The following is a 14,635-nucleotide window of genomic DNA, read 5'->3' as shown; positions in this document are numbered from 1 at the left end:
GTGGAGCAGCCAGGACTCAAACTGGTGCCCTATGGGATGCTGGCATTGCAGGTGGCAGCTTTACCCACTATGCCACAATGCTGGCCCATGAACCCCAGTTTTAAGCAGATATTTTGGTTTTCCTGACTCTGACTTAGGATGATGGGAGAAGGAATTTCATTCACAGAGCTCCACACATTGCCCCACAGAAACAGAAAGATTCTGTGTTGCTGATGGTAACAAGTAGCTGAATATAGTGAATCCTCCCTGTCTCCTGGAATAAAGAGGCCACCCCAGGATGTTTGTCCATTATCTTCTCTGCGGAGTTTGTATTGACCCAGCTGTGCTGCTGTCCATTACACTATTATGTTCATGCCAGAAATCTTCCAAATGCAGTTAGGATGTACTCATTGACTACCCTTGACATGATTTTTAGAGGCAATTTTATATTGACTTTAAGTATCATGCTAGCAGCTCCTGGCCTTCCTTGGAGTCTTTCTTGAAGTTAACTAAATGATAGAATATAAATTTCACATGTGGATACTTAATGACTACTATTGATGGTACTTACTTATGAATATGAGTCAAGATTGTGAAATGGTTAAGTGTTTTAGTTTTGAAGCCAGAGAGACGTTGGGTTTGAAACTGCCTCTGCCACTTACTACTGGGTTGCTTCAAACAAGTTACTTACCATTTTGCCTTATTTTCCTCATCTCTAAAACTGGATAAAATTATTTTCACCAACATGAAATACTACATGTACAGGATTAGTATGATGCATGGCATTTTGTGTGTGCTCAGTGTTAGCCATTGTGTTATCATTACTTATTATTTTAAGTGTTACTTCTATCTCTCATGAAATTAAAAATATCTTCAGATTTGTCAGAACTTCCCCACAATGTTCTCTTTTTTTTCTTTAAACTTTTATTTAATAAATTTAAATTTCCAAAGTACAACTTTGGGATTATAGCGGCTCTTCCCCCCATAACCTCCCTCCCACCCGCAGCCATCCCATCTCCCACTCCCTCACCCATCTCATTCTTCATCAAGATTCATTTTCAATTATCTTTATATACAGAAGATAAATTTAGTGTATACTAAGTAAAAATTTCAACAGTTTGCACCCACACAGAGACACAAAGTATAAAGTACTGTTATTTGTATCTTCTGTGCTGATTGTTCTTTAGTTCTGTAGGCATTTCATTTTTGCAGAGGACCTAGAGAGGATCCCTGCATTTTCTGTCCCCAGTACACACACTTTATATTTTCTCCACCACTTCCAAAGTCTACTTCATGAATGATGACCAAGAAAGAGTATTTCTTCATTAGTCAGGACCTGATTGTCTGCTTTGTTTTCTGCTAAGCACTGAACTTTTAAACTAATTTCTAGATCTGTGGGCAATTTTAAGTTTAATGAGCCCTTTCTTTTCATCCATAAATGTGCTCAGAAGTATAGCAAAAGCCCATGAGATCTATCGCATTATGTGACAAAGTCTGCTGGGTATGGCTAAAAAGATCCGCTTTATGTCAGATGGGCAAATTCTGTCACTTTTACAGTTCAGAGTACCTTATCTTCTGACTTGGTGTCTTCCTAATTCCCAAGAGTATTCTAAGCATTAAATGAGATCATGCATGTGAAAGGGCTTTCTAACCTATAAAGGACTGCATGTTAATGTACGGGATGATTATTAACATTTGAATAAAGGCCTCAACAACCCAAGTAATGTTTGAATTCAACCACAGATAATAAAGATGTAACTTTCTATCTTCTTGCCTTCCTACACACCACCTCCAAAATGAGGCAGTAAGCTGTTTGAGAGGCCGATGACTAACCTCATGTAGCTGCTATTAATCTTTCTTCTTCCCTCTTCCCCACATTATTGGCTCACTGAATAGTGTGCCAGATCCTGAGTCAGTCCTCAAGGTTAGGCTTTGGGAAGCAATATGGCTGGCAAGGCATTCAGTAGGATTTAGAGGTGAGGATTAGGAGAGACATTCTTTTTTAATTTTTAAAAATCTTATTCAAGTTATACAAGTTTCATGTATTTCCTATATATAGATTCAGGGACATAGTGATGCTTTCTACCCTGCCTTCCCTCCCACCCATGTTCCCACCCTTCTTCCTCCTCCCTCTCTTATTCCCATTCTTAATTTTTACAAAGATCTATTTTCAGTTAATTTTTTACTCATAGGATTAACCCTACACTAAGTAAAGAGTTCAATATATATAGTATGAGGAAAAAAACACTGCTCCTTAACAGTTGAGACAAGGGCTGTAAATAACCCTCAAAATGTCAATTTCACTCCTATAGATTACCTTTTAGGTACTCTGTTAGTTACCATTGATCAGGGAAAACATGGTATTTGTCTTTTGGGGACTGGCTTATTTCACTAAGTATAATGTTTTCCAGTTGCATCCATTTTGTTGCAAGTGACAGGATTTCATTTATATTTTTTTACCACTATTTAGTATTCCATAGTGTATATATGCTGTAATTTTTTATCCAGTCTTCAGTTGTTGGACAACTCTGGGTTGATTCCATTAGCCATTGTGAATTGAGCTGCAATAAATATGGGGAGAAAGATCACTCTTTCATATGCTGATTTTATTTCATTTGGGTATCCCAGGAGTGAGATGGCTGAGTCATATGGTGGGTCTATATTCAGATTTCTGAGGTATCTCCATACTGTCTTCCACAGTGGCTGTACCAGTTTATATTTCCACCAACAGTGAATTAGGGTACCTTTTCTCCCACATCCTTGCCAGTGTTCATTGTTCGTTGATTTCTATACAAGAGCCTTTCTAACTGGGGTAAAGTGAAACCTCATTGTGGTTTTGATTTTCATTTCCCTGATGGCTAGTGATCCTGAGAATTTTTTCATGTGTCTGTTGGCCTTTTGGATTTCTTCTTTTGAAAAATGTCTGTCCAGGTCCTTTGCTCATTTCTTAACTGGATTGTTTTGTCATTGAGTTTCTTGAGCTCTTATAGTTATGGACATTAATCCTTTATCATAGTTTGCAATAATTCATAGTTTGCAAATAATTTCTACCATTCTGTTGATTTCCTCTTCACTTTGCTGAGTGTTTCTTTTGCTCTGCAGAAGTTTCTCAATTTTATGTAATCTCATTTGTCAGTTTTAGCTTTGATTGCCTGTACTTGGGGGTTTTTTCCAAGAAGTCTTTGCCTATGCCAACGTCTTGCAGAATTTCCCCAATATTCTCTAATAATTTGGTGGTATTGGGTCATGGATTTAGATCCTTGATCCATTTTGAGTGGATTTTTGTGTAAGGTGTAAGGTAGGGGTCTAGTTTCACACTGCTGCATAAGGAGATCCAGTTTTCCCAGCACCAATTGTTGAAGAGACTGTCCTTGCTCTTGGGATTGATTTTTAGCTCCTTTGTCAAAGATAAGTTGGTTGTAGATGCATGGATTGATTTCTAATCCCCTGCCTGACCATTTTTATCCTGGCAGCCCCACAGTTTAAATGACATTTCAGAATCAAGTTCAGTGCAGACAAAGCAAGATATGGCTTCTGCCAAATGGAGCTGGTAGACAGCAGATGGCTTTTGTGTATAGTATGTTTTTCTTATTTCTGTATTGATTGCTAGAAATTCTTTATTTGTACAATATGAGCAAGAGTTAATAAGAATGAAATCATCATCAACCATGCAAACTGGATGCCTGCTAAACTTAGGGCTTTCTAAGCATTGGAGATTGTTATTGACTGAATTATTTACCCCCAAAATTCATATATTGAGTTTCCAACACCTGTCCCCTCAGATGTAACCCTTTTTGAGATAAGGTCATTAAAGTAGTGATTCTGTGAGGCAGCAGATTAAGCCTCAGCAGGTTAAGCCTCAACCTGTGATACTGGCATCCCGTAAGAGCACTGATTGGAGATCTGGCCACTCCAATTCCAATTCAACTCCCTGCTAATATGCTTGGGAAAGCAGCAGAAGATAGCTCAGGTGCTTGATCCCTTGCCATCCAAGTGGGAGACCCAGATGGAGTTCCTGGCTCCTGCTGTCAGTTTGTCCCAGCGGCCATTTGAGGAATGAACCAGTGGATAGATCTCAACCTTCCCCTACCCCTACAACTGCCTTTCAAGTAAATAAATAAATCTGATTTTTAAAAAAAGTGAAGTGGTGATTGAGTTAACAGTGAAGCTGTTAGACTAGAGCCCGAATCATAGTTACTTGGACATGGAGAAAAGGCTATGTGAGAAGGCAATGGAGCCAAAGGGAGGGCTCTGCAGGATTGAAACCTGCTGACAGCTTCATCTTGGCCTTCTAGCCTCTAGAACTGTGACAAATGAATTTCCTTTTTTTTTTTTTTTGTTAAATTACATTTTTATACATATATTTTAAGATGTATTTCGGAACCCCCGAGCACCACCCCTAGTCCCCCCCACGGCCCCGTTTCCACTTGGACAAGATGACAGAAACTATCATGAACCAGGAAGAACTGCAGACAGAAGTGCACACTGGTGAGAAAGGAACTGCTTGCAGAAAGAGGTGCTTCATAGAACAGCAACAGCAGATGATAAAAAACTTCAGTTCCCCTTAAAGAAATTAGGGGCAAACAATATCTCTGGTATTGAAGAGGTGAATATGTTTACAAACCAAGGAACAGTGATCCACTCTAACGACCCTAAAGTTCAGGCTTCTCTGGTGGCAAACACTTTCGCCGTTGCAGACCACACTGAGACAAAGCAGCTGACAGGAATGCTCCCCAGCATCTTGAACCAGCTTGGTGCAGACAGCCTGACTAGTTTGAGGAGGTTGGCTGAAGCTCTGCCCAAGTAATCTGAGAATGCAAAAGCACCACTTGCTACTGGAGAAGACGATGACAATGAAGTTCCGATCTTATGGAGAATTTTGATAAGGATTCTAAGAATGAGGTGAACTGAATGGAGTCAACTTCTGAAGAAAATAAAACTTGAAGAAGTTACTGGAAGCTGCTATTTTGTATTATGACTGCTTTTAAAAATTATTTTGTTTATGATCTGATAAAATCTAGATCTCTAATATTTTTAAGCTCAAGCCCCTTGGACAGTGCAGCTGTTTTCAGTTTTTGCTTATACACGATTTGTTCTTTGCAGCTAATTAAGCTGAAGAAGCCTGGGAATAAAATTTGAAACAAAGGTTAATAAATTTCTTTGCCTAGTTAAAAAAAAAAAAAAAGGGTATGGAGTGTATGAATGAGAGCACCTGAGAAACTGAAGCTGTTTCGCCTGCTTTTCTGTGCGTGTGTCTGATAGGAGTTGCAGAGTCAGAAGAGGGATTTGCCTTTGGTACTTTCCTGGTTCTTTTATGTTTTGTGCTCTACTTATTCACCCTCCACTCCCAGTTACTCCTCCTCCTCCTCCTCCTCCTCCTCCTCCTCCTCCTCCTCCCCTCCCCTCCCCTCCCCTCCCCTCCCCTCCCCCCCAAATGGCAGCAGTGCTCCTGGGCTGGGCCAGGTCAAAGCTAGGATCCAGGAGCTTTAGCAAGTCTCCCACATGGGTGACAGGTGCCCAAAGCACTTGGGCCGTCCTCTGCTGCTTTCCCAGTCACATTAGTGAGGAGCAACAGGGACTCAAACCGGCACCTACACGGGATACCAGTGCTGTAGGAAACTGGTTAACCTGCTATGCCACAAATGTAGGCCTCTGTTAATTCTCAACCCCTATACTTTTAAGGCAAACAACTTGGATTCATATTTTTGGGAAAAAATAAGACTCTTAATTTTTAAGTAATAGAAAGATGTTAATGACTTAGGTATTACCTCTCCTGGGAGTATTTGTGTTGTTGTTTTGTTTTGTTTTGTTTTGTTTTTACAGGCAGAGTGGACAGTGAGAGAGACAGAGAGAAAGGTCTTCCTTTGCCGTTGGTTCACCCTCCAATGGCTGCCGTGGCTGGCGCGCTGCGGCCGGTGTACCTCGCTGATCCGATGGCAGGAGTCAGGTACTTATCCTGGTCTCCCATGGGGTGCAGGGCCCAAGCACTTGGGCCATCCTCCACTGCACTCTCTGGCCACAGCAGAGAGCTGGCCTGGAAGAGGGGCAACCGGGACAGAATCCGGCGCCCCGACCGGGACTAGCACCCGGTGTGCCGGCGCCGCAAGGCAGAGGATTAGCCTAGTGAGCCACGGCGCCGGCTAGGAGTATTTGTTTTAAAGACATAACCAGGCCATTTTTATCCAGAATCATCTTCATTTCAAATACAATTGCTAACAAGTCCCACATCTACTATATAAAGAATATACAAAGGATATGAACATTTTTCAAAGCATGATGTACAAATGACCAATAGACATACTTTCATGTCCTTAGCATATTCTTTAATGGCCTGAGTAAGGATCATTGGTAGTGATATTTATTGGTAAAAACAAAAAGCCTGTATTGAAAGATAAACAAAACAGTTCATAAATCATGTAGGTTGTAGAGATGAGGCCATGTTTCTGGTATCAAGGACTTTTGATGCAAATTCCTCATGAAATCTTATATTCTGTTGTTATTGGTGGTAGTCTTCCTCTTCTTCCTTTTCTTCCTTCCCTCCCTCTCTCCTTCCCTTTTTTTTCAAAGTACTACCCTACAAGATTTCAATATCAAATGATAATTTTTTAAAAAATCAAATGCAGTTGTTTCTTCTTATCCATAGTCTTGCTTTCCATAGTTTCAGTTACCAATTATCATCTTCAGTCAGAAAGTATTAAATGGAGGGGCTGGCACTGTGGCCGGTGATGTTGGCATCCCATATGGGCGCTGGTTCTAGTCCTGGATACTCCACTTCTGATCCAGGTCTCTGTTGATGTGTCTGGGAAAGCAGTGGAGGTTGGCCCAAATACTTGGGCCCTTACACATAGGTGGGAGACCTGTGTAACTCTGACTTTCAAATAAATAAATAAAATCTTTTAAAAAAGATGGCCCCAAAGTGCAGCATAATAGTGCTGACAATTCAGATCTGCCAAAATGAAGTCCTAAAATGCTCTTTTTAAATGAAAAGGTGGGCCGGAGCTGCGGCTCACTAGGCTAATCCTCCGCCTGTGGCGCCAGCACCCCGGGTTCTAGTCCCGGTTGGGGCGCCAGATTCTGTCCCAGTTGCCCCTCTTCCATTCCAGCTCTCTGCTGTGGCCCAGGAGTGCAGTGGAGGATGGTCCAAGTCCTTGGGTCCTGCACCCGCGTGGTAGACCAGGAGGAAGGACCTTTCTCTCTGTCTCTCTCTCACTAACTCTGCCTGTCCAAAAAAAAAGTGAAAAGGTGAAAGTTCTCAACTTAATACAAAAAAATCATGTACTGAGGTATCTGAGATCTACTATAAGAAGGAATCTTCTGTCCACGAAATTGTGAAGAGGCAAAAGGAAATATGTGCTAGTTTTCTCTCACCTCAGACTGCAAAAGTGGTAGCCATACTGCATGAGAAGTGGTTAGTTAATATGTAAAAAACATTAAATTGTGTATGTATGTATAGGAAAAAGCATAGTATACCTATATAGGGTTCTCCTGTCTGTGGTCTCAGTCATCCACTAGGGGTCTTGGAACATATTCCCCATATGTAAAGGAAGGGAGGGAGGACTTCTATATTGGTTCTGGCTCATTCTGTTACTTATCACTTGGAAGCAGCCTTCTTACCAATTTAGACTTGATGAAAATCTTTGCTCATCTTTGAAGTTTGTGCTTTGTTGTTATATACTTTGGTAGTCTGAGGAGACTCAGTTTTATTCTTGCTTATGTGAACCAGAAGAGGCAGTATTTGGGGTCAGTAAATAGGAAATGAATGATACTTCTACGTCAAAGATATTGGAAGCCACAGCAGAGGAGTTGGGAAATAAACATCATTACCTCTCTCTTCCCTTGCCTGAACCCAGCTGTAAGCCAGAGAACAGCAGAGTGACACAACCCTTAGAGTATAGCTTCCTAGGATATGGATCTGAAAAACAAACGGTCAGTAATCACCACGGTTTTCAGGGAACTGTAAAATTTTAACTTTGGATAAATAGTTCCTAGGAAGGAGCTTGAGCATCCTTTGCTGCAGAGAGGCAGTTTCTGGAATTCACAGGCTTCCGAGGCGCTGGGGAGCAGTAACAGTGATTGTTCTGAGAAAGCCGTTGGATGTGTGGCAGTGGTGAACACAGGTTTAAGTTCTGACTTTCTCTGGCAGACAATGTTCGGATATTTTATTATACAGTTGCAGTTCCAAGAACCCATTGTTGTTTTTGAATTCTGCCTCATGTCCTGTCCCTTTCCTTTTTTTTTTTTTTAATTTAAAGATGAGTTTATCTTAATGCAAAGAGTTTTGAAATCCTTGCATAGTTTTTCATCATATGTATTTTTGTGAACTTTTGCTTTATATCATTTTAACTGACATATAAAAATTGTACATATTTATGGGGTACTGTGTGATGTTTCCATACATGTGTGTACTACATAATGTCAATCAGAGAAAACATATCTATCTCCTCAAACATTTGATACTTTTTTTAAATTTTATTTAAACTATACCAGTTTCATGTATTTCATATGTACAGATTTGGGAACATAGTGATACATCCCACCCTAATTCTACCTCCCTCTTGTTCACACACCTACCCTTCCTCCTCCTCCCTCTCTTATTCCCACTCTTAATTTTTACTTTAACTTTTTACTTTATACTCTTAGAAATCACAGAATTATACATAGTTGCAGGTTATAGAATTCTTTTGAGTTTATGAAAGGACAGTCCAGATGGAAGATAAGTATTATGGCCCAAGTTTGTGCTCCATAAAGGTATCTTTGTGTCAACAAATGAAACCTAAAGAAAAATTGGGGAATAAGCCTTAGGAAAACCTGGCTAGCTTTGTGTGGCCTTCTTCAATCTATTTGTTAGCTGGATCGTATGGCAACCTTTGCCATTCTTTCTCTTTATCCTCCAATTTTATTACTTAATAAGAAACCACAACACATTAGAATTTACCGAGTTTATATCATAATGCTAAATATTAAATCAGTAAATTGGGTGATCAAGATTTGTGAAAATTTTGCATGGGAAATATTAATTGAATAGAAAATAGATTATAGGAGTTTTGTTTTTTGTTGAATTTGCTCTAAATGTTTACACTTAAGTTTTTAGATTTTTATTTATTTGAAAGAGAGACAGATCTCCCATATGCTGGTTCACGTCCCAAATGCCCACAACATCCATGGCTGGGCCAGGCTGAAACCAGGAGCCAGGAACACAATCTGTGTTTCCCTTGTGGGTGACAGGTGCCAACTTCTTGAGCTGTCACCTGCTGACTCACCAGGATGCACATCAGCAGGAAACTGGAATTGGGAGCAGAGCTGGGACTCAATGCTAGGCACATCCATATGGGACTCAGGCATCTCAAGTGGCATCTTAACCACTAGACAAAATGCCATCCTCATTTAAGTGTCTAATAAGTCATAAATCTTTTTATTATTATCTATTTTTAGCATTTTGTCACTGTAGTATGATTTTACTGAAATTACTTGGGTGTGCTCATTGGCCTAGATAAGGAGGTCATTTAGTGGACATGATACACACAGAGGTCATTTAGTGTATAGATAAAAACCAAACAAGTACTTAATAACAGCCTTCATTTTTGTATAGACTAATAATCAGTTATACTCTCTAACTCCCCAGAAAATGAGCTTAAGCATTAAAGATTTAGGCTTGACAAGTAGAAGCTTCCTTAGGGGTATACAGGAGTTCCTTAGGAGTATAGCCTCTTCTGGAAGTGTTAAAGCTGGCTTAGTTTATTTTTGGTTTGGAGAGAGTAGCCTCTCAAGGTTATCTAGGATTTCATGACTAGTGTTTGCACTTAAAAAGTTAAAATTTTGAATATTTTGCCTTTGCTTTCTATTTATTTTGGTGTGGTTATTTAACCCCTTGAATTTCATATGCTGCTATACTCCCTATGATCATAAAGTACAAGTTAGGCCCAGATAAAGAAAATGACTGAAAAAATATATCAAGTGTTTTCAGATTTTTTTTTTAAAGATTTATTTATTTATTTGAGAGGCAGAGTTACAGACAAAAGAGAGGAACAGACAGAGAGGTCTTCTGTCTGCTGGTTCACTCCCCAAATGGCTGCAGTAGCCAGGGCTGGGCCAGACTGAAGCCAGGAGCATATTCCGGTTCTCCCATATGAGTATAGGGGCCCAAGCATTTGGGCCATCTTCTACTTATTTCCCAGGCCATAGCAGAGAGCTGGATTGGAAGAGCAGCAGCCAAGTCACAAAATAAATATCTTAGTGAAAAAAATCCTGAAATTCATGTAGTTTTTTCATAATATACATTCTTATGAACTTTTTAAAGCCTCCTCAGATACATGCATTTCAGTTTTTTGCACCAAAAGAAACTGATCTTTTAGTTCTATTTTCTTTAAAAAAATTTATTTTTATTTATTTGAAAGAGTTACAGAGAGAGGTAGAGACAGAGAGAGAGGTTTTCCATCCGCTGGTTCACTCTCCAATTGACTGCAACGGCGGAGCTGAGCTGATCCATCAGAACCAGGAGCTTCTTCCAGGTGTCCCATGTGGGTGCAGGGGTCCAAAGACTTAGGCCATCTTCTGCTGCTTTCCCAGGACACAGCAGAGAGATGGATCAGAAGTGGAACAGCTGGGACTTGAACTGGTGCCCATATGGGATGTTGGCACTTCAGGCTGGGGCTTTAACCTGCTGTGTCACAGTGCCAGCCCCTTCCATGGACTTTTAAAAAGTCCCTTTAGGTTGGTAATTATTAGTTTCTAGACCATTGTTTCCAAGGCCAACTGTTAAAAAATTTTTTTTCAAATATCACAGTGTTTATGGATAGATACAAGTATATAAAATCAGGGAATAAACATGACTTAATAAATTAAATAGACTTAATTTCAACATTATAATAAGAGGAACGAATTCAGATTCTCACAATTTGTTTCACACCTACAAAAACCACTTCAAGGGCATTAATGATCTCAATACTGTTCTATCTTGTGCAAGTAAACCTTATTTCATTTTTTTAAAGATTTTATTTATTTGAGAAGTAGAGCTACAAATAGAGGAAGAGATAGAGAGAAAGGTCTTCCATCCGCTGGTTCACTCCCCAAATGGCCGCAACTGCTAGAGCTGGGCCAATCCAAAGCCAGGAGCCAGGAGCTTCTTCTGGGTCTCCCACACAGATGCAGGGGCCCAAGCATTTGGGCCATCCTCCACTGCTTTCCCAGGCCATAAGCAGAGAGTTGCATTGGAAGAGGAGCAGCTGGGGCACAATCTGATGCCCATATGGGATGCCAGCACCACAGTGCCAGTCTCCATGTTTCTTTTGAAAAGACATGTGCACTTGGGGTTGATGTTGTGGTGCAGTGGTTAAACTGTAGTCTGTGATGCTAGCATCTCATGTGAGCACCACTTGGAGTCCCAGTTGCTTTGCTTCTGATCCAGCTCCCTACCTATATGCCTGAGAAAGCAGCAGAAGATGGCCCAAGTACCTGGGCCCCTGCCACCCACTTAAGAGACCCAAATGGAGCTCCAGGCTTCTGCCTTCAGCTTTAGTCAGCTCTGGGCATTGTGGCCATTTGGAGAGTGACCCAGGTGATGGATGCTCTCCCTCTCTGCGTCTCTTTCTGTAACTCTGCCTTTTAAGTAAATAAATAAAACCTTTATTAAAAAAAAAAAAAAAAAAAAAAAAAACAAAACTATGTACTTGCCCAGGCTCAAGGACATTAAAAAATATTTTAAAGTCAAGCTAAAGATCTAGATAAAATGGAATGGAGAACAAGAAACTTTCTGATCTGAGATGTGTCCTTTAAAAAAAAAAAACCAATTTATTTGATAGGCAGAGTGACAGAGAGGGGAGAGAGATCGAGAGACTTTTTTTTTTTGGGGGGGGGGGTCTAGTGGTTCATTCCCTGAATGCCTGCAATAGCTAGGGGTGGGCCATGCTGAGATCAGGACCCAGAACTCCATCCAGATCTCCCATATGGATGGCAGGATCTCAAGTACTTGGGCCATCACTTTGGGCTCAATGAAAATTTAAGTTTCTAAACAGTTGTTTGAGGACAGAGTTCCTTTAAGCAGCAAAAGAATCTGCCTTCCTCCATTTGGAAGCCTTTTGTCTGAGAGGCCCCTTTCTCTCTGCCCCGATTTCTCCTAGGACGTCCAGTGCATTCATTATAGACTTAGTAAATCAGCTTAGCAACAACAAAGATACTTTTTCAAAATAAATTCCTTTTAGGTGATAGCAGAATGGCTCCTTCCTTCTGAAGATGCTTATTGATCTTTCTTTACTGGTCGCTTGGGGATGAGAGTGGGAAATTCCCTGGTATAGTTGAGCAAGAAAAAGTTTTCCTTTACCATCTTAGGTTATGTCTGTGATGCCTATAAATTAAGTGTAAACAAACAAGAAAAAGTTAATGAATTTTATTCATGTTGATGTCTTTAACATTACATGCACAGGAGTTTCAACAACAACAACAAAAAGTAAAGACCCAAAGAGGCAGTTAGCCTTGGAATATTATATGCCATTTTAACAAAGAGGGATAAATTATGGCCCAGAGACTAGTCAGTGTATAAAGGGGTTGGGCTTCTAAGGACAAACGAAGTAAGTATATGGGGAAACAAATGGCAAATAAGGGTTATTTTAACAAGGTTTATTTGTGTAGGCTCCTCTTGTTGCCAACTTTTCATATTTTTCATGGCTAGAAAACTCCCCCAGAGAAGAGATTTATAACTGTCCTTATTTACCAGAATTTTCTGCTTCTAAGTCATATAAGGGATACTGCAAGAAGACTTCTTTCTCCATCTGTTGGTTCTCAATTGCCTTCAACTCAAAATAATCCATATGCCAAAGTAGAATGTTTCGGAGTGACATAGTCTGATTCCCTTCAATATTTAGAGAGGAAAACAGCTGATGAATCTGCCATCAATAGAGGGATATTAGGCATGTCATTTAACATGGCTAGATATGTAATTTCATTACCTGGAAAAAAAGACAACTAGGTTATATGATCTCAAGATTCACACTGCTTTCAAATTGCTTGATTTTGGGGCTGGCACTGTAGCACAGCAGGTTAAAGCCTCAGCCTATAGCACTAGCATCCCATTTGGGTGACGGTTCGAGTCCTGGGTACTCCACTTTTGATCCAGTTCTCTGCTATGTCCTGGGAAAGCAGCAGAGGATGGCCCAAACCCTGGGGTCCCTGCACTGCATGGGAGACCTAGAAGAAATTTTTGGCTCCTGGCTTCAGATTGGCTCATCTCTGGCCATTGTGGTCATTTGGAGAGTAAACCAGTGGATGGAAGACCTCTCTCTTTCAAATAAATAAATCTTTTTAAAAAAATTGCTTGATTTTGTTTTTATGGATCTTGAATGTAGTCACTCTTGGATATATACAATTTGCCCTTATCTCTTAAAACACGTCCTACTAGTCAATGAACATGAAATTTCTACCACTGTACTTCAAAGACCTTATTCTTCAGTATCTACCTAACCTAGGATTGATTGACCAGTCCTAACAGTGAATAAAGGGAATGTGTTTGAGGGTGCTGGAAGGAGGGTGGGCTGGCAGCAACTGGAAAAACCCCAGAAAATGTTTGTTGCAGTTTCAAGATCTGGTTATCTTTCAATTATCTGATAGTTCCCAAGCAACTTGTTACAGCTTCTTGGCATAACCACTGCTTCTGAGTTATCTCAATGCCGAGGCTATCTCAGAGCCAATCAGAATCCTTCTTTTATTATTATACTACAGGATGCTGTAGAGACGATATGGACTTTGGAGTCTGCCAAACACAAGCTGACTCTGTTTTTTTCTATTTTTTAGATACAGTTTAATCTTTCTGGGCCCCATGGTTGTCATCCATAAAACAGCAGTACTTAACTCCTTGACTTAAAAGTCATCATAGGGTCAAATGAGACAACAGACAGGAACAGCTTCTCACATGCCTCATAGTGAGAGCACCTGACATATGTATACTTGTACCATTTATAGAACATTATCAAAAAAAAAAAAAGCAGTTTTGTTTAAGGCATTGTGTGTATTTGCTTTGCTGGGTGAAATATCACTTAGGTATTAAAGGTCTGAACTAGGCTTGCTGAGTTGGGACCCTGAGCCTTTGGAACTTGATCATGACAGGATGCCTCAGGGGTGCCCTCTAAAACATCCTTTTATGTTTTCCAGGAATCTGAATTTCTGTGTTTGGAATTTGATGAGGTGAAGGTCAACCAAATCCTGAAGAAGCTGTCAGAGGTAGAAGAAAGTATCAGCGCACTGATGCAGCCAGCGTAACTGCAGATGACACAGGAAGGAGTTGGAGTTTTTGAAGGAAAGGTGTTCGTGATTCCTCCTCTCTGACTTTTTTTAAAAATATTGTTTCCCCAATGGTATTAAATTTTCAAATTCAAATCTTGCCAGTCTCTTCCTCTTGGGATTTCTTTTGTCCTTTTCATTCACTCTTTTGTTGTTGTTCTTAAAGATTCACTTATTTGAAAGGCAGAGATACAGAGAGAAAAGGAACGAGAATCTTCCATCTGCTGGTTCGCTCCACAAGTGGTTGCAATGGCCAGAGTTGAGCCAAGCTGAAGCCAAGATCCAGGAACTTCTTCTGGGTCTCCCGTGTGGGTGCAGGGGTCTAAGAACTTGGGCCATCTTCTACTGCCCTCCCAGGTGCAGTAGCAGGGAGCTGGATCGGAAGTGG

At 40.4% G+C, this 14,635-nt stretch overlaps 1 protein-coding gene and 1 pseudogene across 2 annotated transcripts in view; both read left to right on the top strand.

The window, feature by feature from the left end:
* Window positions 1-14,343, top strand: part of COMMD1 (copper metabolism domain containing 1) — a 161,146-nt gene extending 146,803 nt beyond the window's left edge. For both annotated transcript variants that reach the window (XM_070069076.1, XM_002709851.5), the window contains exon 3: window positions 14,119-14,343. In XM_070069076.1, coding sequence (XP_069925177.1) covers window positions 14,119-14,226 — 108 coding nt within the window. In that variant the 3' untranslated portion in view covers window positions 14,227-14,343. The remainder of the gene's footprint in view (window positions 1-14,118) is intronic.
* On the top strand, window positions 4,274-4,997 carry LOC138848608 (transcription factor BTF3 pseudogene; annotated as a pseudogene).
* Window positions 14,344-14,635: the final 292 nt, after the last annotated feature.

This window comes from Oryctolagus cuniculus, chromosome 2, assembly GCF_964237555.1.
Source record: "Oryctolagus cuniculus chromosome 2, mOryCun1.1, whole genome shotgun sequence".
In the NCBI taxonomy this organism is placed as follows: domain Eukaryota; kingdom Metazoa; phylum Chordata; class Mammalia; order Lagomorpha; family Leporidae; genus Oryctolagus; species Oryctolagus cuniculus.
Note: the sequence above shows the minus strand (reverse complement) of the source record. Positions and strands in the feature narration are given on the sequence as shown.